General features: G+C 44.1%; 1 protein-coding gene across 2 annotated transcripts in view; it reads left to right on the top strand.

Moving 5' to 3' along the window:
* The window catches only part of SYNPR (synaptoporin), a 272,798-nt gene extending 263,598 nt beyond the window's left edge, over nucleotides 1-9,200 (top strand). For both annotated transcript variants that reach the window (XM_010986373.3, XM_031470673.2), the window contains 2 exons: nucleotides 4,892-5,083; nucleotides 7,468-9,200. In XM_010986373.3, the coding sequence (XP_010984675.1) occupies nucleotides 4,892-5,083; nucleotides 7,468-7,725 (450 nt within the window). In that variant the 3' untranslated portion in view covers nucleotides 7,726-9,200. The remainder of the gene's footprint in view (nucleotides 1-4,891; nucleotides 5,084-7,467) is intronic.
* The last annotated feature ends 12,027 nt before the right edge of the window (nucleotides 9,201-21,227 follow it).

Raw genomic sequence — 21,227 nt, 5'->3', positions numbered from 1 at the left:
CCTAGGCCAGAAGGTTAACGATGTCCGTCAGTGCTGAGCAGAGTGCCTGGCATGTGGGAGGCACGCGAAATGTGACAGCACATTTAACGTGACACAGCACGAAAGGTGACAGCAACGGTTGTTGCAGTTCCTAAGACAACCACTAGTTTGGGACAACCTCTGATGGACCTTCTGCCCTTCTCCACCATGTTCTGTGTCCAGGAGGTAACTTGCTTGGATCACATGGGGTTCCAGTTGGGTTTGGCCAGTGGCAGGGAAACCAGTGGGTTAAACCCATTTCACCTGCCTTCACCAATCAAGGTCTTGCAACGTGCTCCAAGTGGTCGGAACTTGGAGTCAGCTGTGTCTCGTTGGAACTGAGCTGGTCAGGACAGGGTGGGACCAACAACCCTTCAACTGAGCATGCGCCAGCGTCCGCTCGGGCCCTTTTGACGTCAAGGGGCGAAAAAAAAACTCCACGTGTAGAGGACTGCAGTTTGTTACGCCTGCGCAGAATGAGGATTCCCGCACCTTTTTCCAATCATCTTTCCTCTCACTCCCCACGTTCCCCAGGGCGTGGACCACCCTGCTGCTTTGGTTATCCCATAAATACCCGCCAGCCCCTTGCCTTCCCGGAGGTAGACTTGAAATTTGTTCTCCTGTTTTCTCGCTTGGCTGCTTTCTGAATAAGCTCGCTCGCTCTCTCTCTTTCTCTCTCTCGCTCGCTCTCTCTCTGCCGCAAACCTGGGCATCTTGGCATCTTAGCTTGCCGAACGAAATGAACTTTTTTCAGTAACGGGACTTCCACTGGAGATTAAAGGATGGGAGGAAGGGGCTGGGGGGAGGAAAAGAGTGAGGGGAGGAAGGTGTTGGGGGGGAGGAAATGGGTGAGGGGAGGAAGGGGCCGGGGGAAGGTCAGGGATTTGCGCCAGCATCTCACTACCTAAAAGCAACTTCTACTCAGGCTTACACCCAAAGTCCCCCCTCCAAAAAAAGTTGAGGCTAATTTATACTCTAGCTAGAATTCTGACACAGTGGCCCCATTGTCAGACTTTGCTCAGGGACAGAAAACCTGGCTTAAGTCTTCTTTCTGGAACCCTTTGTTGCAAAAACTCTCAATCCTAATGACGTTTATTTTTTGGTCTAATTATAAATCCTGATGCTGCTGTGTAAGGACAAGTAGAACCATCTGAAGTTCTGTCTGGGAGAGCCTTTGATGTAATCAGTCCGTGCCTTGACCATATTTGGCCTGATGATAAAAATATGTTTAAAAAAAACACAAGCTTATATAAAACAAAAGTCATCTCTAATCCTACCGTTACCACTCGGTAAACTCTTAAACGTAAATTTGTCTAACCAAATTGGGACCATCTTGTCTATTCATTTGTTCTTCCTTTCATTTATTCTCTCAACAAATGTTGCTGGCACGTCTTCTGGCAAGACCCAGAAATAAGCAAGGTAGATAAAGTCCTCGCCCTCAGGGAGCTGACATCTTACTGGGAGAAAAGGCACACATTTTCACTCCTAACAACCATTCTATGAAGAGATGCTGTTAATACCCCAATCTACAGAGGGCTTAAGTTGAGGTTTCCTATAGTACAGCAGAGTGCCTAAGCACACACAGGTGTCTGACGGCAGATGCTGAGCTTTTAACTTATGTGGGATACCTTTAGTACGATATACGAGCCCTTTTTATAAAATGGCCCTAAGGGGTAAAAGGTTGGATTAACTCCCCAGAATAAATGTATTAGCTCTAAGGACATGGATCCTGACCTCAAAGAAAGTTTATAAACTCAGTAACAAAACAAGCAAACCAATAGAAACATGGGTAGAAGACCTAAATAGACATTTCTCCAAAGAAGACATCCAGATGGCCAATAGGGACATGACAAGATGCTCAACACTGCTGATTATTAGAGAAATGCAAATCAAAAGTACAATTAGGCATATATAAAATAAACAACAAGGACCTACTGTATAGCACAGGGAACTATATTCAAAGTATCTTGTAATAACCTATAATGGAAAATAATCTAAAGAAGAATATATACTATAACTGAATCACTTTGCTGCACCCCCTGAAACTAACACAACATTGTAAATCAACTATAATTAAAAAAAAAAAAAACTACAATGAGGTACCATCTCACACTGGTCAGAAAGGCCATCATTAAAAAGTCTACAAATAACATACTGGGGAGGGTGTGAAGAAAAGCAAACCCTCCTACGCTGTTGGTGGTAGTGTAAACTGGTGCAGGCACCATGGAAAACAGTATGGAGGTTCCTTAAAAAACTAAAAATCGAGTTGCTATATGATCCAGCAGTCTCACTCCTGGGCATGTATCTGGAAGAACTCTAACTCAAAAACATACATGCATCCCAATGTTCACAGCAGCACTATTTACAGTAGCCAAGACATGGCAGCAACCTAAATGTCCATCAACAGATGACTGGATAAAGAATTGTGGTGCACACAATGGAATATTACTTAGCCATGAAAAAGAAATAATGCCATTTGCAGCAACATGGGCAGACTCTAGAGATTATCACTGACCAAGTGAAGTAAGCCATAAAAAGATACATTTGTGATATCACTTACATGGGGAATCTAAAATATGACACAAATGAACGTATTTACAAAACAGAAACAGACTTGCAGACATAGAAAACAAACTTATGGTTACCAAAGTGGAAAGAGGCAGAGGGGGATAAATTAGGAGTGTGGGATTAGCAGATACTACTGTGTATAAAACAGATAAACAAGGTCCTATTGGGTAGCAGAGAACTACATTCAATATTCTGCAATAAACCGTAATGGAAAAGAACATGAAAAATAATATGTGTATATACATATATATATAACTGAATCACTTTGCTGTACACCTGAAACTAACACAACATTGTAAATCAACTATATTTCAATAAAAAATAAAAAAATTTTAAAAAGTTGTTTATACTAAAAGTTTTTTTAAGTTTTAAATAAAGTTTGTTTAGGGAAAGTGACTCATTACTATTTTGTCTTATTTAACTCAAGCAGGGCCTCAGGCCCTACTTTTTGACTTTCTAAGTGTACTTGTTTTAAGTAAGAAGATGAATGTTCCTTAAAGCGGACTTGAAAAGCAGTAGAGAATAGTCAAGCTCATAGGTCCTGGAAGCAGACGCCAGGCTTGGAATCCTGGCTCCCCTACTTACTAACTCATGGCTCAGGATTTTATTTGACCTCTTCTTGCCTCATTTTTCTCAACTGTAAAATGGGTACAGGGCAAGCGTCTTATCTCACAGTGTTGTTGTCAGGGTTAAACGAGTTAATACATAGAACCTTGGAATACTTCACGTAATAAGTGCTCAATAAATGTTAGGTATTTTTACCATTATTTTAATAAGTACATCAAAAAACTTTGATATTATTTTCTCCAATTTCCAATTGAGAGGTTTTCATATGACTCTGTTCTTAAGTATTTCCTCATCCCAACAGTCTTTCTGATTATGATGAGCATAAATGATGGCAGCTATAGTCTCATAACTGGGATTATAGGCTATCTGTGGCCGCTAACAAATCTGTAATATCAAGAGAGCAGAGTCCATATTTTGCATTTTTAAAGCCCCGTAAGACCTTGCTCAATACCTGGTGCATTACTCAAAAATTATTCTTCAAATGCAGGAATGAATGAATGAAATAAGGTACCAGACTGAATACGAACAGCAAGTTGTATCTGACACAGTCAACCTGGCTTGTTTGTTTGTAATCATCCCTCCAATTTCTAATTCAAATCCCAACCCTGGAGTCTCTTTACTCCAAATGTTCTTATTGCTATTGAAACGCTGAGGATATTGTGTTTGTTTGCCTCTTTGTTTATACCTCCGTCTCATTCCAGAAACGACTTCAGATGCTCACAAGGAAACATGAAACTCAGGATGAAATTAATTAAAAATGAGGGGAAAGAAGACAGGAAAGGCAGGATGGGTATAGAAAACAAAGTCTGGAATAGAGTTAAAATACCAGGCTTTATAAAAACCCTTACGAGTGGGTAACAAATTGGCCCTAAATTTTCTAAAGCCAGTATGAAACGTTCAGCTGGTTTGTGGCATAATGTTCAATGGATGAAAAGAGATCAGTTGCTTCGAAGATTCAGCCACTCTTAGCAGTGGACCCTCTAGAACATTCTCACAAAAGTCACACCTAACAAATGTCACCGTCAACAGCATCTCTATTTAGAGTGTAAGAGTTCCTTCGGTGTAGGTCATGGGATCTTGATGAAAAGTAATTCATTCACAGCATGAGGGAAGGCTCCCCAGAGCAAGGGAGATGCACCGTGCCTTTGGGTGGGAAAGAAACATATGCCAAGTTTTCTGCTTGAGGCTCTTATCGTTTAGAATTTTAAAAAGTCTATTTCTGCTGGAAATTACTATTTTCCTTTCCAGATCTGTGTTTTTATTATTCTAGGTAAACAGATGCAACATTTTTATATTAGTGAAACATAAACACAGTAGATATGAAAACTTGTCCTATGTTATTTATTTACTTGGAGGAGGGTAAAAATGAATTTTTATTTACTTTAATGGAGGTACTGGGATTGAACCCAGGACCTTGTACATTTTAAGCATGCACTCTACCACTGAGCTATACCCTCCCCTCAAACCGTCCTATGTTAAAACATGGTCTGCTGAGTCTTGGGTGGTGACTCCCACTGCCCCCACCCCACCCCATTATCAGAAACATAGTAAGCATTCATTAATATTACTATTATTTATTTTCTAGAAATATCATATCACAAACTTTGTTTTTTATTATGGTTCCAATGCTATGCGTTCTTGGAATTTTCCAAAAGGCAAACCAAAGGGCTGTATAAACACATCGATTTGTTTCTAAAGTTCACGTTCTTCTTCCTGTGTTATCTTTCTGTTCCTGTAGGACTTCATCGTCACTGTGGTCTTTTCGTTCTTGTGGCTGGTGGGTTCATCAGCTTGGGCCAAAGGGCTGTCTGATGTCAAGGTCGCTACAGATCCCAAAGAAGTTCTCCTACTGATGTCCGCTTGCAAACAGCCATCCAACAAATGCATGGCAGTCCACAGCCCTGTGATGTCCAGCCTGAACACTTCTGTGGTACGTTGCCCTCTACGCGTTACCTCCCAGATCTTTGTCTGCCAATCAGAAAAACGTCTCAGGAGGCATCTTGGAAATGTTTGCCTCTGAAACTAGCCCGATCTAAAAGGTGGCCCGTTCACTCCACATGCCAGACGCTCCTGTGGCCTTCCGGTTTTCTATGGCCAGAACCGTAGGCTTTAATGCTGCCAATTAGAGTTCTTAATAAGAACCCAGCAGATACTGGCAGCTGTTGCCTGGATGACAGTCAAGTCAAAATTCTCAGCCGGAAGCAGATATATAAAATCTGAACTTTCAGGCTGAAGTCTGCCAGAAATGAAAAGGAATATTTGATGGGAGTAGAGGTTTCCTGGGAAGAAAACATTGTTCCAGCCACACATAGTTAGAGTACATTCAGTTGATTGTCTGCAGAAAAATACGCAGACCCGGTAGAGTACAGAAAAAAAAAAATGCAAGGTATGAAAAATAGTCATAATAGTTAAAGTAATTTTTTTTATCTTCTCTATGCTCCTGGTTGAGTTGCTTGATAACTTTGGAAAAGCTGAACTATATTAGTTGAACAAAGTCAAATATTATCAAGTGTATGCCTCTTACAGGCAGACAGAAAATCCGACAGATAGCAGGGCCACTAAGTTGGATTCTTATTTTATGAATGTCAGAACTTGTGTTATTCCAAAGAAACTGTATGAAAGAAACTGTATCTGAGAGACAGAAGCTGTAATGGTAGCAAAAAAGCACGAAGGATAGACGGTCCAACGAGGTCTGATGAAGGAATGTCAGTCTTTGGCAGCCCTTAGCAATAATTATCTTGGCTTCAAGATTAACTTATGCTTCTGCAGCTTTTTGGAATCTAATCTGAGAAGGCATTTAAGAAAGGGGGAAAGGGTAGCTGATCAGCAATTGGTGATTTTACAGTGAATCTCGCCTTGCTAAGATAGTAAAGATTGAAATATATAAACTCTGTATGAAGGTCTCACAGTAATTTTTATTTATTTCTGGCCACACCTGTGGATGAATCCTTTGAGGTATAGATGAGAATGTGTTCTACTGCTTGTGTAGTTTGTGCCTAATTGAAAGTTATTGTAGCCCTGATCACAGAATCTAAGAGAAGACAGATAAAATCATTCAGTGTGCTCGTTAGTTCTTCTAGTAAATTGACATCCTGCCCAGTCCATCTCATTGCTCCTGATGCCTCTAATAAGGTTTAGGCTAGGAGATGTGAAATCTGAATGACAAACAATGTGACGTGTCTCTTAAAATCAAAAGAAGAATGGATAGAAACCAAATAAATCTGTGAAAGGACAGATCTGGTGCTGTTCTGGTTACAGATCTGTATCAGTTAGTGTCTTCCAATTCCTAGTGACAGAAAACTCAATTTAAACTGGCTGAAACAAGATGATCTTCATATCCTTAAAATCCATTTTTTTTTGTACGCCACTCCTGGTAACAAGGTCCGTGTGTGGTGTAACGGTTGGGTTGTAAGTAACAGAAACTGACTCGCCATCCGTAATGTGTGCTTCTGTCGCTCCAGCTTCACTGCAAGCAAACTTGATTCATCTTCGTGGATAATCAGATGTCCTCTCCCCATTCTCTCTCACTATGCACTGTCTATTTCAGTCTCTCTCTTGTCCCACATCTGAGCTAGAATCAAAATCCTTACTCTGATTTCAGTTGCAACAAAATGGCAAGAAAAGATTCAAAGGCCCATGTGCCCCCAAAATGTGCCAGCCAAGAGGTCTGTGGTAGCTCTGTGATGACAAGAGAGTAAGACATCACGGCTCCTTAGAAACAGGCCCACAGCAACGCCTTGTTTGTGTTCTTACTTTTACGTTTCCCTGATTTCCAGGTTCTGTTTGAGCATCTCTTGTTTTAGAAACCAAGTAGCATCTGGGGAAAGGGAGAGACGATCATTAAAATGAAAGTACTCAACCCTGTGTCCCCTGAAGATACCTACACACCGTGGGAATTGCCTCAGTGGGGGAGACAGTGAGGGATGAGGTAGGAGCGCAGACTGTGGGGTCAGATAGAACAGGGCATGACCCAGGTCTACTACTTACCATGTCACGTGACCTTGAATGAGATCCTTAGCTTTGCAGAACCTCAGTTTTCACATCTTTGATGTGGGCATAATAATAGCACCTTCTCTGACTAAATGAATGGATACACATAAAGCCCTTTATGCAGTGCCTAACATGTGGTAAGCCTTCATGAAAAGTCAGATACTCTAAATGAAATAGTGATTCCAGATGGGAAACTGGAAGAGGCCTCCACACTGAGGTGAAGAGGGACCTTTTGTGTTGTGAAGGATTTTTCTGAAATTGAGATTTATTTTTTCCGGGGTTTCCAGCCAGGCTGTCAGCTCATTTGGTCTGATTCTCCTTCAGGTCTTCGGATTCTTGAACTTTATCCTGTGGGCTGGAAACATCTGGTTTGTTTTCAAGGAGACCGGCTGGCATTCCTCAGGACAGAGATACCTTTCAGACCCCATGGAGAAGCGCTCCAGTAGCTACAACCAAGGCGGGTACAATCAAGACAGCTATGGGTCGAGCGGGGGGTACAGCCAGCAGGCGGGTTTGGGGCCATCCTCGGATGAGTTTGGCCAGCAGCCCAGCGGCCCTGCTTCTTTTACCAATCAGATTTAACAGGGTAGGGTTGGCATTCTTCTGAAGGTAGCCTCACCACCTTCCATTTCAATGGCAGAAGAATTTTTTTTTTTTTTTTGAAGAGTTTCAATTGTGAATGCAGAGAGTGTTGAATGTAAACCGGAGCTCTGCAGTCCTCATTACAGCAGGAAGGCCCGGGGCGTGATAAATGGTACTTAGAGATGAGATGACGTGAGGAGATATATTATGCATTGTGGATGGCTAACTGGAGAAGCACCTTGTTACATATGCAGATACTTCCACAGTCGTTTTGTGTGTGTGTGTGTGTGTTGAGCTAGTAGAAGCATTTCGTAGCTTGACGTCCCTAGTCTGTGATATGCACAAAGGCAATCAAATAGCATTGAGCTTTTTCCTGCGCTTTGATGCGAAGGACGTTTTAACGATTTCTCTAAGAAATTCGGTGCATCACAACGTGCATGTGTTACTATTTTTTGGATGCGGACCCTGTAGGAGTGTGAGTCACTTAAGTATTGGCTTCAGCCAATTACTCTGTATTTTTTTTTTTATTTGATGAATCAGTGCTCATGTGATTTAGTGCATGAATAAGCATTTTCTCACAAAATGAACCTCTGAACTGTATTTACAAAAATTTTCCAGTTTGCACCATGAATTTGTTAAACGGACGTTTAAAAGAAATATATTCACTACTTTGTATACTTGCAAATTGGCCCCTCTGGCTTTATCCAGTTCTGAATGCATTGTGACTAAGGTTTGGGTTTTTTTTTTTTTTTCCCTATTAGTAGATACTCAGTGTTATAGATGGTAACTGCCCAATATTTATTCTATTTAGTTAGCTAAATATTTACATTCCTGTAACTTTCTATGGTGTTTTGTGGTTCTTATATCTATGGACTATGAATAATACAACCAGTAACTGTGTGTGTTGATGGAGTCTTGTTTTCTTAGAATAATGGAAATGCAAGTGTCAGACACCAGAGTCAAGAAGATACTGTATTGTGCTGACATATTCGTCTATAAAGGATATTCTGTGGAACCTTACACTACCAGCTAAGCTTTTAAATCCTATTTATTTGTAAAGTTAATATGTTCCTTGATCCAATCATTCAAAACTCTCAAGTCTCAGCGCAGCCTACAAAGTCTGATTTGAATATTACCCATAAATTAAAAATGACTTCCATGAACCACTCTGGCTTCCAAAGGGAGTCCTCATTAAGTATTTCCCAGAATATATTCGCTATCAAGAAAATTCCAATCTTTGCCTCTTTAACTCAGTTGAAACCCCAGGGCCCAACCCTGAGGGCCAGCTGAGCCTCTGTATTTCCAGATAAAAGTCATTATCGATGTATAAATTCATTGTGTGATCTCTGATGCTGGAAACATTTTAGCGCAAAACAGCCGTGTGTCATAGGTGATATCTGGAAATAGTTTCCAGAGCCTGTTGGATAAATCTGTATTGTGATGTTTATTTGACCTGAATAAAGTTATTGCCTACAGTGCTGGCTGGATATTGGAGAGTTACCACCGCAGAACCTGGTGAGCTGGAACAATGAGAGGACAAAGGGTACGTGCCCAGTGTTTCCCGTCTCTCACCCTGTCCTTGTTTGATGAGTCCAGGGCTGTTCATTCATGAAATCCCGCTCGGGGGCCATGATCAAGAATTCTGTCTTTATCCTAGAGAAGCAAAGGGAAGTCATTGACAGGTTTTAAGCAGAGGAGGGACACAATGGGATGAACGCGTTGACAAGATCTCAGTCGCTGTGGGGTAGAGCGGATTGAAGGAGGATAAGAGGAAGGGACAGGAAACAGCCTTGACCTAACACCCACTAGGCAGTGGGCTGGGAGTTGGGGGAGGGGGAACTGGCTTGAGATCCCCCCACACCCACGTCTGACTTCCTGGATTTGATCCTTTTTCAGCACAGCCCAGGAGGAGAGAGTGGCCTTCACTTAGACAGTCATGAACTCTCCTGAGTAGAGGAACCCTCATAACCAGTTCTCTTTACCAGTCTTAACAATCCCAAAGTACACTGGGGCCCTGAGAAATGGGATGCACCACTCGCCCTGGTCCAGACAGAGACTTGCTTCCATAGTCCTCCTCTGCAGATTTGCAATAAAATGCGGCCATAATCCAACGGTATTTCACTTAAACTGGTTTTATTCCTTCTGGTTTCAAGAAAATAGCCAGTAGATCGGATCTTTTAAAAAGGGGGAGATTTGTCTTTCTCTGACTCACTTCACTTAGTATGATCATCTCTAGGCCCATCCACGTGGCTGCAAATGGCATTGTTTCATTCATATGATGCCACTTATAAGTGGAATCTAAAAAAAAATAACGCAAATGAGCTTATTTTTACAAAACAGAAACAGACTCACATAGAAAACAAATTTTTGGTTACCAGAGAGGGTAGCGAGGGAGGGATAAACTGGGGAGTTTGGGATTTGCAGATACACACCACTGCATATAAAGTAAACAAACAAGGTCCAACTGTATTGCACAGGAAACTATATCCAATATCTTGTAATACCCTATAATAAAAAAGAATATGAAAAAGAATACATATGTATGTGTAACAGAACCTCTATGCTGTACACTAGAGACTAACGTGACATTGTAAATCAAAATCAGTTTTTAAAAAATAATAAAAAGGGGAGTAATCAGTGTGGTGGGAGAGCTTGGGTCTATGTGTCCGATACACCTGATTTGGAATCACAGCTTGGCTGCTCACTAGCTGTATTGCAGGATGTGACTTCATCTCCCTGAGCCTTCGCCTCCTTGCGAGGAGGTAAGGCAGACTGGGGAAAAGGGTGAGCTCTGAGATCCCGCCGCCTGGGTTAGAATCCCTGCGCTGTGGTTTACTTGACTGTCCTCTGTCTTCCTCCATGCCTGCTCCAAAGTCTGGGGGCTTCTCGAAAGCCACAGCCTGAAGGCAGGTGCAGCCTGGGAACAGGGGAGTTGACACCCCAGGGACCACCTTTGATCACTGGGGGAATGTGGGCAGGTCAGTAAATGCAAGTTAAGCAGGAGGCTTAAGTTCTCCTTCATTCAGTTGCCCTGTGTCTACAACTCGGATAACAGCAAGATCTGCCTCATAGGGTTGGGAATGGGATGAAAAAGGTAAGCTGTGTAAAAGCATCCGAACAGCTGCTGGCATGCAGTAGGCACTGCTAAGTGTGGGTTCTGTGTGATTCTGGGAGGCAGGAGTGGGGGAGCAGGGAGCGGGGAGAGTGGGGCAGGGCCGGAGGGAGATCCGATGGAAAGCGCATTAGTGATTGCTGGTAAGACCAGGAGAAGCTCCATTCCATCAGGATCTCTAAACAGCGGTTAGAACGGCTCTGGCAATCTTCTAGCAGGGGCTGGGGGTGGGAACATTTGCCCACCCACCCCCATCCCCCATGTCTGACAGTTGCCCAGAGGGCTGGTGACTTGCCCACGTTTCCAGGTTGCACTTGCCCATAGCCTGAGCGGCCTCTTGCGACCTTGAGTCCCAAAACCTTTAGGTAGGGGGGCTGGCGGTGGCAGGAGGGGGGCTGACGTGAGCGCCATCACCACCCTCCTTTTCCGCATTCCTGGGGACAGTGTGGCCTTGAGGAAGGACACAGGGGAGCCTTAGAATTTGCAGACGTGAAAGGAGTCAGTGTCAACTGAGCAGGAACAATCCCTCACAGCTGCGGCCGAAGTCAGAGACTGGCTGAGAGGAAACAACCCAGGGCGTCAGTGTCACCTACTAGAGTGACCGGTGACTCTTGTTCCTGCTTGGCCTGGAACGTGGCTGTGCCTGGGCCAGGTGGCTACAGCAGACGGAGAAAGGCAGAGTAGCGGGTGTTAATTGGCAGTTGGGAGTCGGTAGGTCCGCGGGCATGCAATGCTGAGTTCTGGGACATACAGGCGGCGGGACGGCATCCACAGTGTCTGCCACCCTGAGGTCTGGCTATGTGAGATAGCTTCACCAACCCTAATGCCAGGGAAAAGCCTAGAACTTAAGTCCCTTTCCTTTTAGTCCTAAGGGATTTTTTTTCCCATTAACACCCAGTCTACCCGGCATTATATAAATAAATGCTCTTCAGAGACTGCTAGCAGCAGCAACCCCCAAGGATGGCCCTGGCTACTCCAGTTCCTTGTCTCTTCCACCTTTTAGAAGCCATTCTGATGGCTTTCCTTCTCCATCTTCAGAGCCAGCGACAGCAGATCATGCTCTTTGCATGTTGCATCCCTCTGACCCCCTTTTTGCCACTCCCATTTTAAGGAAGTTTGTGATTACATTGGACCAATTTGGATAATCTCCTGACTTTAAGGTCACCTGATTAGCAAGTTTAATTCCATCAGCAACCTTAGTTCCCTTCGCCATGAAACATAGCACGTCCATAGTTTCTAGGTTAGGATGTGAGCATCTTGGGTGTGGGGACGGAGGGGACTAGCAGTGTACCTACCGCATTATCCCTTTCAGTAAAGGATAAAGTGATAGAATGTAAGCAAGTGTCATCGCAGATTTGTCTAGTCACAGTGCTCAGTAGCTGATAATGATGATTAAAACTGATAGCTATTCCCATCAGTAGCATTAATTTTTCTGTGAGATGATGACCCAGCCCATAGCATCACCGTGGGGCAGCCGATGGCTTTTCAGTGCTCGTGTATTGAGATACCAACTTTGGTGATGCTCCCAGTCAGGTAGCCAATGTTTATCACATTCTCAGCTGAAGTACTCTAGCACGTTAAAATGCATTGTTTACAGATGGAATCCTTGAGGTACCATTCACTCAATCCAGCGCACAGCTGGAGAAACAGCTGGATCCATGCAATTCTTCCCTCAATGTACTTACAGTCCAGTGGGAGAGATTACACTCAGACCTGAAATGACATAATGTATTCATTTGCTTACCTGTCCTTTATGTCTCTCCTGCTCGCATCTAAATTCCAATAAAGGCTGGGACTTTATTTTACTAGACTGTGCGCACCTGTATTTTCAGCACCTGGAACAGTGCCTTGAATATACTAGGTACTCAATAAATATTCGTCGAACAAGCTATTATATTAAAGGTTGTTCATCAAATATGCAAACTATCTTAACATAGGTGATGTAACGTACCAACTTGCCAGAGAGGAAAAAGAATCTTAATTCTTCTTGGAAAAGTTTCCAGCGTGTTTGCAGATCCAGCTTACAGCAGGCCCACAAGAAGGGCTTCCTGAACCATGGGGCATGCATCCCTTGGCACTGACCGACTCATTGACGAGTGTTCCCCTGTTTGCAAACTGCCCCAGCCCCAGATCCTAAGAGAGGAGAAGCCCACAGCCCACACATGAAGAACTATCCATGGCATCACTCCTCTCCCTCTTTTCCGCTTGCCCTCCAGTAAGTAACAAGCAAGCAAATGGTAGATACTGATTTGATTGGCCATGGACGACATAAAAAAGAGGGGTGGAATAGAGGATTCCTGGAGGGGTGAGACATCTATCTGGAAGATACAGTCGATCATAAAAAGCCCAGTCAAAGCCCTATAGGGTCATCCCTCCCTAGTACAGGCACTTTTAACAATAAATACATTTTGAGTGTGCCGCAGTCCAGGCGGAGCCCTGAACGCCAAGTTCCACGGCACAAATCTTGCCTTTATCACCTGAGACACACTCTGTTTTCCACCAGATTCAGTTCCGTTCCTCTCCCTTGTTCTTCATGTGTCTTTTGATGCTGGTCTGCTCCCTCTCAGTTGACTCACATGCACTACAGGGTCACCAATGGGTGATCCAGATCATCAGGGCACCCAATTCTCCTTGACACACAGTTTTGACACCAGATCAGAGGCAAGGTTTAGTTGCAAAAGAGCAAAGCCTAGAACCCAGAAGAAGACGCTTCTCCTGGTCCTAAGCAGTTCTCTTTGCCATCACTCCTTTTCTTCTACTGAATGCACTATCGGATCCACTGGAGCCTTCATCTGGTGGGAAACAGGGTAAGAGGGAAGGACGCTTTGCCATAATGACCTCAGAGGGGATTTCTGGGCTCCTGGAGAGATCAAGGCAGGGCTGGGTACATTCGAACAAGGGGTTAAAGAACTCACTGGAAATCATTTCTTTTTTCCAATTTGGAGTTGTTTGTGGGAACAAAGAATCCTGAAAGTGTCTTGTGTGGGAATGAGAAGGGGAAGCTGTCAACGGAACCACTAAAGCCAGGCAAAGAAACGCTGCCCCCAGATGTAAAAAAAAGAAAAAAGGGGGTTGCAGCCCTCCTGCAATCAAGGGCTTCCTGGGGCCTCCGAGGCCTCATTCGAGCTTGGGAACCACAGCCAGCCCGGGAGCACGGGCGGGGCTCAGCAGGGGACCCCCTGGGGGATCTCTCCCTCCTTCACTATTTGGTGATTTGTTTTGGCAACCCAGAGACCTTTCTTGCCTCCTCATTTTTTAAAGAAAGTAATATAATCCGAGGTCTCCCCCTTCTGATCCTCCCAGACTGTAACCCCAGAAGCAACCATTGTCAGTTTCTTATTATGGATCCTTCCAGAGATGGTCCATGAAGATGTAAGTACACACACAATCCATCAATTCTCAGTGGGGGCAGTACTGCCCCCAAAGGAGTAGAAATTGTTCCCGTGACAGGGAGGGCAGGAATAGCTTCCTCTTTATGTATAAAACACAGAGAATGCAGTATAGAAACAGATATTTTGTATATCTGTGATATTGAACTTTGTTTCCAGGGGTAGGCATTATAAAAAAACATACCTAAAATTTTTTCTTAGAGGCGATATGAAGCATAGGTCAAGAAACACTGACATAATTTTATATTTTTGTGTAAAGGGCTGCACGCTGCCCTGGTGCACCCCATTCTAGAAGGCAGCTTGCATGATGGCAAGAGCTTGTTCCTGGGTTTCAGACTGTGCAGACTGGGTTTTTTCATGCGCCCCTGTTTTAATTTTCTCATCTGTAAAACAGGGCTGAGAGTAGTAACTACCTCATAGGGTAACTATTGATGAGTTAATGCACGTAAAGCCCTCAGAGCCGTGCCTGGTGCATGCTAGACACTCCGGAGGTGCTTGCCAAATCACGATCTTCCCGCTTAATCGTGCATCTTAGAGATTGTCCTATTCCTTTTAACGGCTGCATAGCATTCCCTTGTATGTACATACCATGATTTATCTAGCCCAGGTGTGAGCAAATGATAGCCCTCAGCCAAATGCAATCAGCCATCTGTGTTTGTAAGTCAAGTTTTCCTGGAAATTATCCATGGCCATTCGTTTGTACATCGTGTTTGGCTGTTTTTAGACCTTGCAGCCCACAAAGTCTAATCATTTACAATCTGTCCCTTTTGAGAAAATGTTTGCTAACCCCTGGTTTAGTCAGTTCTCTATTAAAGGACACAGAGACTGTTAGATCAGTCTTCTGCTACAATAAAATTAATATTTTTTATAATTAATATTCTGGAACACATTGGTAAGCAGATCTAAAGGATTTCTTGGGCCAAAAGACACGTGCATTCTTACTTTTCATAGCTGCTGCCAATTCCTTCCTTAGAAGCTGTAGCCATTTACTCCCACCAGCAGGGCACAGGGGTCCCCTTTTACCTCTCCCTAGCCAAATTAGGGTACTACCTAATTTTACAATTCCTACCAGTCTGATAGGTAAAATGAAACTGTTCTAGCCTTGTTGTTTAAATCTATTTTATGATAAGATTGAGGTTTTTTTCTTAATGAATGCCTTTTAAAAGAAAACAAATCCAACAGTAGCTGGCAGATAACTGTGTCCGAGAGTTTTATCTTTGCAACAACTCATGTGAGCTGGGTAGCATCATCCCCTTTTTCCAGATGAGGAAACTGTAGCATGAAGAAAGCCTGGCAAACATCAGGCCCAGGCAAGTTCCGGGGTTAAGAAAACTGACGTTGGGATCAGACTTCCTGGGCTGGACCCACAACCCCACCGCAGGGATTAGCTGTGTGACCTTGGGAATTTAACCCTCTGTGCCTCAGTTTCCTTTTTCCTTCTTTCGTGTTATTAACAACAGTACTCACCACAACCCAGTGTCTGTAGATTGGCTCCACCGTGCACAGGGGAGTGGACCCAAGTTTGGTTTGGTAACAGTCATGCTTTTTCTAAATTAGATCATTTGAGAAGAAGAAATCTCAGAATCTATGAAGAGCTAGGAATTCTTGTTGATCGGTGGTGTCTGTGCAAGTCAGGGGGTGGTAACTGAGGTCTTGGCTCATTTTTATCGGGGTATTACTTTTAGGTATACTCTGCGCTCCGTGAATCTTACAAAGCGCTTAACAACTTAAAATTGGTAGTGGGATTTGCTCAAGCAGACGAGCCATGTAACAATTTATCATCATGACAGGTGCTAAGGAGTTCAAGGCAACCTGCTGACGCCCTTACTTCCCTCAGTCAGAGCTCAGGAGGAGACAGATTTGCCAGGGAAACGAGAACCCTCCAAAGAGATTCTTCAGCGTATTAATATCTCTGCCGGGCTCAAGATTAGATATTTATGTTTACAACTTGGTTATCTTTATTTGTATCTGTCCAATATCCAGACATGCCACTTGGAAGACACATTGCCAGCTGTTTTAAGTCTTAAAGGGACAATTTAATCACCACCATATATTTAAACCCCATATGCACCCCTGGTGAGAATGCGATCCAAAACAGAGTAGAACAAAAGTGTACAAGGAAATAGATCTTGCCAGTGTTCTGGGCACCCAAGTCGCTCCAAGTTAAATCACATTGCCTTCAACACAGAAGCCCGAGTGGAGACTTGTATCACATTGTATTTTACCTCTTCAGTGCAGATGAGTCTCGAACTCTGACACCAGCCTGGAAAAAAGAAAAAAAGAAAAGAAAAAAACAAACCTCCACTGGGTTTGAAAAGTCATGTGCTGGAGACATAAACTGAGAAAAATAAAGGTCCCAATGAAGGCTGAGCCCTCCAGTTCCCTGGGGGAAGGCAGGGGTAGATAAGAGTAAAGGAAACAGAGCAGCTAGGAAAGGACAAATCGCCAGAGGAGGGGAAGCCAACACCACCAGGACAATAGCGAAGGTTCAGAACACCCCCCAGTTACGAGCTAAGCAGGGCTACGACTTCTGCCACTCTCAGAAACACAGATAGCGGCTTTATTAGAAGTCAGGCAGCTGGCACACAGCCTCTGAAAGATCCGCAGTTGAGAGAGAGAGAGGAGGGGAGAGCATCGCTCCACCGTGTCTCCCCTGGACCCCTGGTTTTATAGATCAGGATTTATGTCCTCACTGACTCCGTGCCTGGTCCCCTAAAGGACATAAGACAATCTTGATCCTGTATGAGAACCATGCATGGGATTTTTCCAAGAAAAAAAAATTCAGACTTTCTATTTCAGATTAAGGTGGTTCTAATTGTGGAGAGAGAGAAAAAAAAAAAAACTGGGCAAATAGGGCACAGGAATAGCAAGGAGATGTTCACTGTATGCCCTTTATATGGTAGGTTTAAAGCCTGAAAATGCGATCATTATCCAAAAACAAATTACAAGGGTGAATATATGTAGTTAAATGCTTTCAGGTGACTTTGAAAGCAAGCCGTTTCCCCGCCTAAGCTACCATTTCGGGGGAATGCAAGCAAGCATTTCCTCGTCAGGGTGAACAGTTCTGTCTGTCCTTCCGTCAAACCTCTTTAAGCGTATTTTGTGGAGCTGAGCATTCTCGCCTGATTTCTTCCCGCTGTGGGCATTAAAATCCTTAAATGAAGCCTCCAAGGATTAACCAAGGAGATTATAGACCTTCTTGGTGAGTGGTGGCTTCCTAACAGTAACGAAGCTGAACATCTTGTTTAATTATCTGTGCCGACTGACGGGATAGTAAGCCCGACTCTGCACATATGTGTGTTGACTGCATCACGGCGATTACTCGGCGTGTTTCATCCCTGCAAAGGCTGCCGACTGCTCCAGGGAGCATGCCAGGCAGTTTCTCCCTCTCAAACGTGCCTCGGAAATGTCTGAAGAATGACAGTCACCAATGGAAAATGAAAGGCTCTCGCTTTTTCTCCCATTACATTGCAAGATAATTAAATCCCAGACCCATGAAATGTTGAGCGTTCTGATTCAGAAATTCAATTTCCACTACATCAGACAGGCGGTTAAATGCTTTGAAGCCATCTGCTGGCAACTTCGTGGGCCGGGCCCATAGCAAAACCACGCTTTTATTTTATTTTAGAGAGGAAAGGGGTCTGAAAAGGGGGGCCCTGCACTGTTGGCAGGCTTGAGACCCAGGGCCTGCTGGCTTCTGGGTAACAAATCCCGAAGAACCACTTCATTAAAAACAAACGAAAGAGGTATCGCATAAAATATGTAACATGTGAGGGTCAAATTCTGTTAGGTACTGCCCGTACCTTCAGGAAGCCTGGATCTCTCCCCACCTCTGGGCAGGTGCTGGCTGTCAGCAGAGGGGTTTAATGGAAAGGTCGCACTACAAAGACAAGACCGTCCCAATGCAGATCACAACAGCGTGGGCATGCAGAAAAAGGTTAACAAAGTGTAGATTGTAAGTTATTAGGGAGACTCAATAAATAAAGACCCAGCTACACAGGAGGCACCCGGGATACGAAGCAGGATGCACGGACTTCTGTAAATACGGTACCGCGACTGGCAAAGAAGCGCGATGAGGGTTTACAGGCTGTCGGGAGGCAGGTCAGAAACCAGGATCTTGCGCGAGGTGCTTAAGCTCTCTGAGCCTGTTCATGATTATGTTGTAAGGACTTAAAGAAGCTAATGCTTCCAAAATTACACAGGGACTTCCAACTCTGGGAAGTTGGAGCTGACATATTTTCCCTCCTCCTCCTACTAAGGACAGCTAAAAAGCCTACACGTTTAACGTACAACAAACACAATCCAAAAGATGGAGAAGGGAAGACAGGCTGTAAGGGGCTTCAGAACTCGGACAGCGAGGCAGTGGATTCCCTGGGGTTGCATGTTTGCCTCGTGTAACCCAGGCTGGGTGCCACCCGCCTGAAACCCCACAGGGCACAGACAATAAAAGCCCCAGCAAAAACGTGCTCTCCCTCTCTAGCCAAAGGGACAGCCGAGCAGGACAGAAAACTCTTAGGAAATAATTACTGCTGCTAAACACCATTACAAACAACTATGCCCCGCCCCCGCCCCCGCCCACAAAGATCAAGTGATGGACTTAGACCTCCACCCGCTCCAGGCTGTAATGGGGGGCCCCACCCCCTCCCACCTGCGTGGTGTTGTGGAGACTGTGGGGAACCTGGACTTCTCCCCAAGCTGGCGCTACTGAGCCCCTCCCACCCCTATCCCTGCTGAGAGACTTGTTTGCCAGCAGGTGTACTTTTTAAAAAGGGTTAAAGGAAGCTCTCTAAACAGGATGTATTTTATATTTGATGTATTTATCTTGTTTATTGTATGTTTCCCTACTAAAGTGCATTCTGTAGGAGGGCAGTGCTCTTAGTCAGTTTGGGGTTTTGTTTTGTTTTGTTTTGTTTTTACTGCTGGAGCCGCATTGCTTTTTAACAGTGTCAGGCTTACAGTGAGTGCTCAGCAAGTGTTTGCTTGGGGAATGAATTGCAAGTGAATTTCTCTATGGGTATCGCAGGGTCTTCAGCTCTAAGGTTGAGGTAACGATGCTCCTAAACCATCTTATTATGAGGATTAAATGAGATACTGTTCAAAAACACAGCTTCCCTGGGATATATAAAGAACTCCCACGATTCCAACAAAAAATAGACAAGCAGATTTTAAATTGAGCAAAACACTGGAACGGACATTTCTCCAAAGGTTTACCAATGCCTGCTAGACACATGCAGAGATGTTTAGCATCACTAACCCTTAGGGAAATGCAAAGCAAAAACACAATGAGGTACCACCTCCTTAGAATGGCTACTACCCCCCCCAAAAAAAAAAAGCACAGGAAGAAAGAAAAGTATTGGCAAGGACGTGGAGAAATAGAAACCCTTGTGCACTGTTGGTAAGAAAGTAAAATGGTGCCACTGCTATGGAAAACAGTACGGTGTTTCCTCAGAAAACTTGAAAATGGAATTACCATTTGCTCCAGAAGTTTCACTCCTGGTTAGATACCCAAAAGAACTGAAAACAAGGATTCAAACATGTATTTGCACACCATGTTCACAGCAGCATTATTCACAACAGCCGAAAGGTAGAAGTACCCAAGTATCCACTGATGGATGGATAAACAAAGGGCGGTGTGTACTTATAAATGGGAAGAAGGGGAAATGGGCCATGGTTGCTGAACGGGTAAGAGTTCCATTTCACAAGATGAAAAGAGTTCTGGAGATGGATGGTGCTGATGGTGGCACAACCATGTGAATGTCCTTAATGCCACCGACCTGGACACTTTAAACTGGTTAACATGGTAACTTTTCTATTACATGTATTTTGCCATAATTTTTTAAATTACACAAAAACATACCTTGTACCCTATCAACAACATAGTAGAGACAGTACAAAGGTGGAGTATAAAATTGACAGCAGGACGACCTTGTGCTTCTTGCCTATAATGATGGCTAACAAAAAAGGATCCATCTACAGCAAGAGGTGTCATTACCCTTCGGCACCAGCTTGGCAAAATCAACCAAGAAACAGCGGAATGTCAGGGAAAGCCAGTGCCAGTGTCCACAATGACACTTCCATCTAAAAGTTACATTGCTCTTGCCTGCCTACATAAGACACTGTCTCAGCAGGAAGGAAAGTATGTTTCTGGGCTCCTTTTACTGCAGAAAAAGCACAGCGCTGGCTGCAGAATAACAGAATCGCATTAAGCCTTGACAACAGCAACAAAAAAATCAATACACGTTATCCCAGTGCCCGGAGCCCAACTCTGTAGTTTCTTCAACAGAGTTGTGTAACAACAAAACTGAAGAAGAACTCAGCAAACTAAATTATTCCTATCAAAGGAACAATTTCATCATATCAAGCCACGGGGGCGGCTGGCATTGACGCGCGGACCGGTGTGGGCTACGGTAATTGGCCAGTCAAACTCTCTCTCCCTCCCAAATTCAAATGAAAAGTGCTAAGGAAATTAGTCAGGAGGTAGCGAGAGGAGAAAAAAGAAAATCATAAAGAGAGGCCAGCAGTGAGGGTGGCATGGCCATATGGTGGAGCAGTGACCAGCGATGCAGTGATAAGATAGCAGGTGTCCCTGAAGCCAACGTGAAGCCCAAACGATGACTGTCCTTAGCTTCGCTGGAGATCTGTCTCCTCTCACCCGTCAGCTCGCCAGCGATCTAAGTAATTGCGTCAGGTCTTCCCTGGCCTGGACTCACGTGACTGAGCTGACACCCCCGAGTTTTCACTGAAAGAACTCTAAGCTAACACAAGTAAAATAGACCTCTCCCCCCCCGGACTTTTCTCACTCTGTGTCCCCAGTACCTGGTACGGTGCCTGCCCCACAGGAGGACCGCAGATATTTGTTGACCGTCTGCCTACAAATGACACTAGGGGAAAGCTGTCCTACAAGTGCCACCGTCTCGTTGTCAGGGAACAAATGACAAATAGCAACGGTGGGCAAGTGACAGTTGCTTAGGAAGGGCCGACACACAACAAGAGAGCAGAGT

Source organism: Camelus dromedarius, chromosome 17 (assembly GCF_036321535.1).
Source record: "Camelus dromedarius isolate mCamDro1 chromosome 17, mCamDro1.pat, whole genome shotgun sequence".
NCBI classification, from domain to species: Eukaryota; Metazoa; Chordata; class Mammalia; order Artiodactyla; family Camelidae; genus Camelus; species Camelus dromedarius.
Note: the sequence above shows the minus strand (reverse complement) of the source record. Positions and strands in the feature narration are given on the sequence as shown.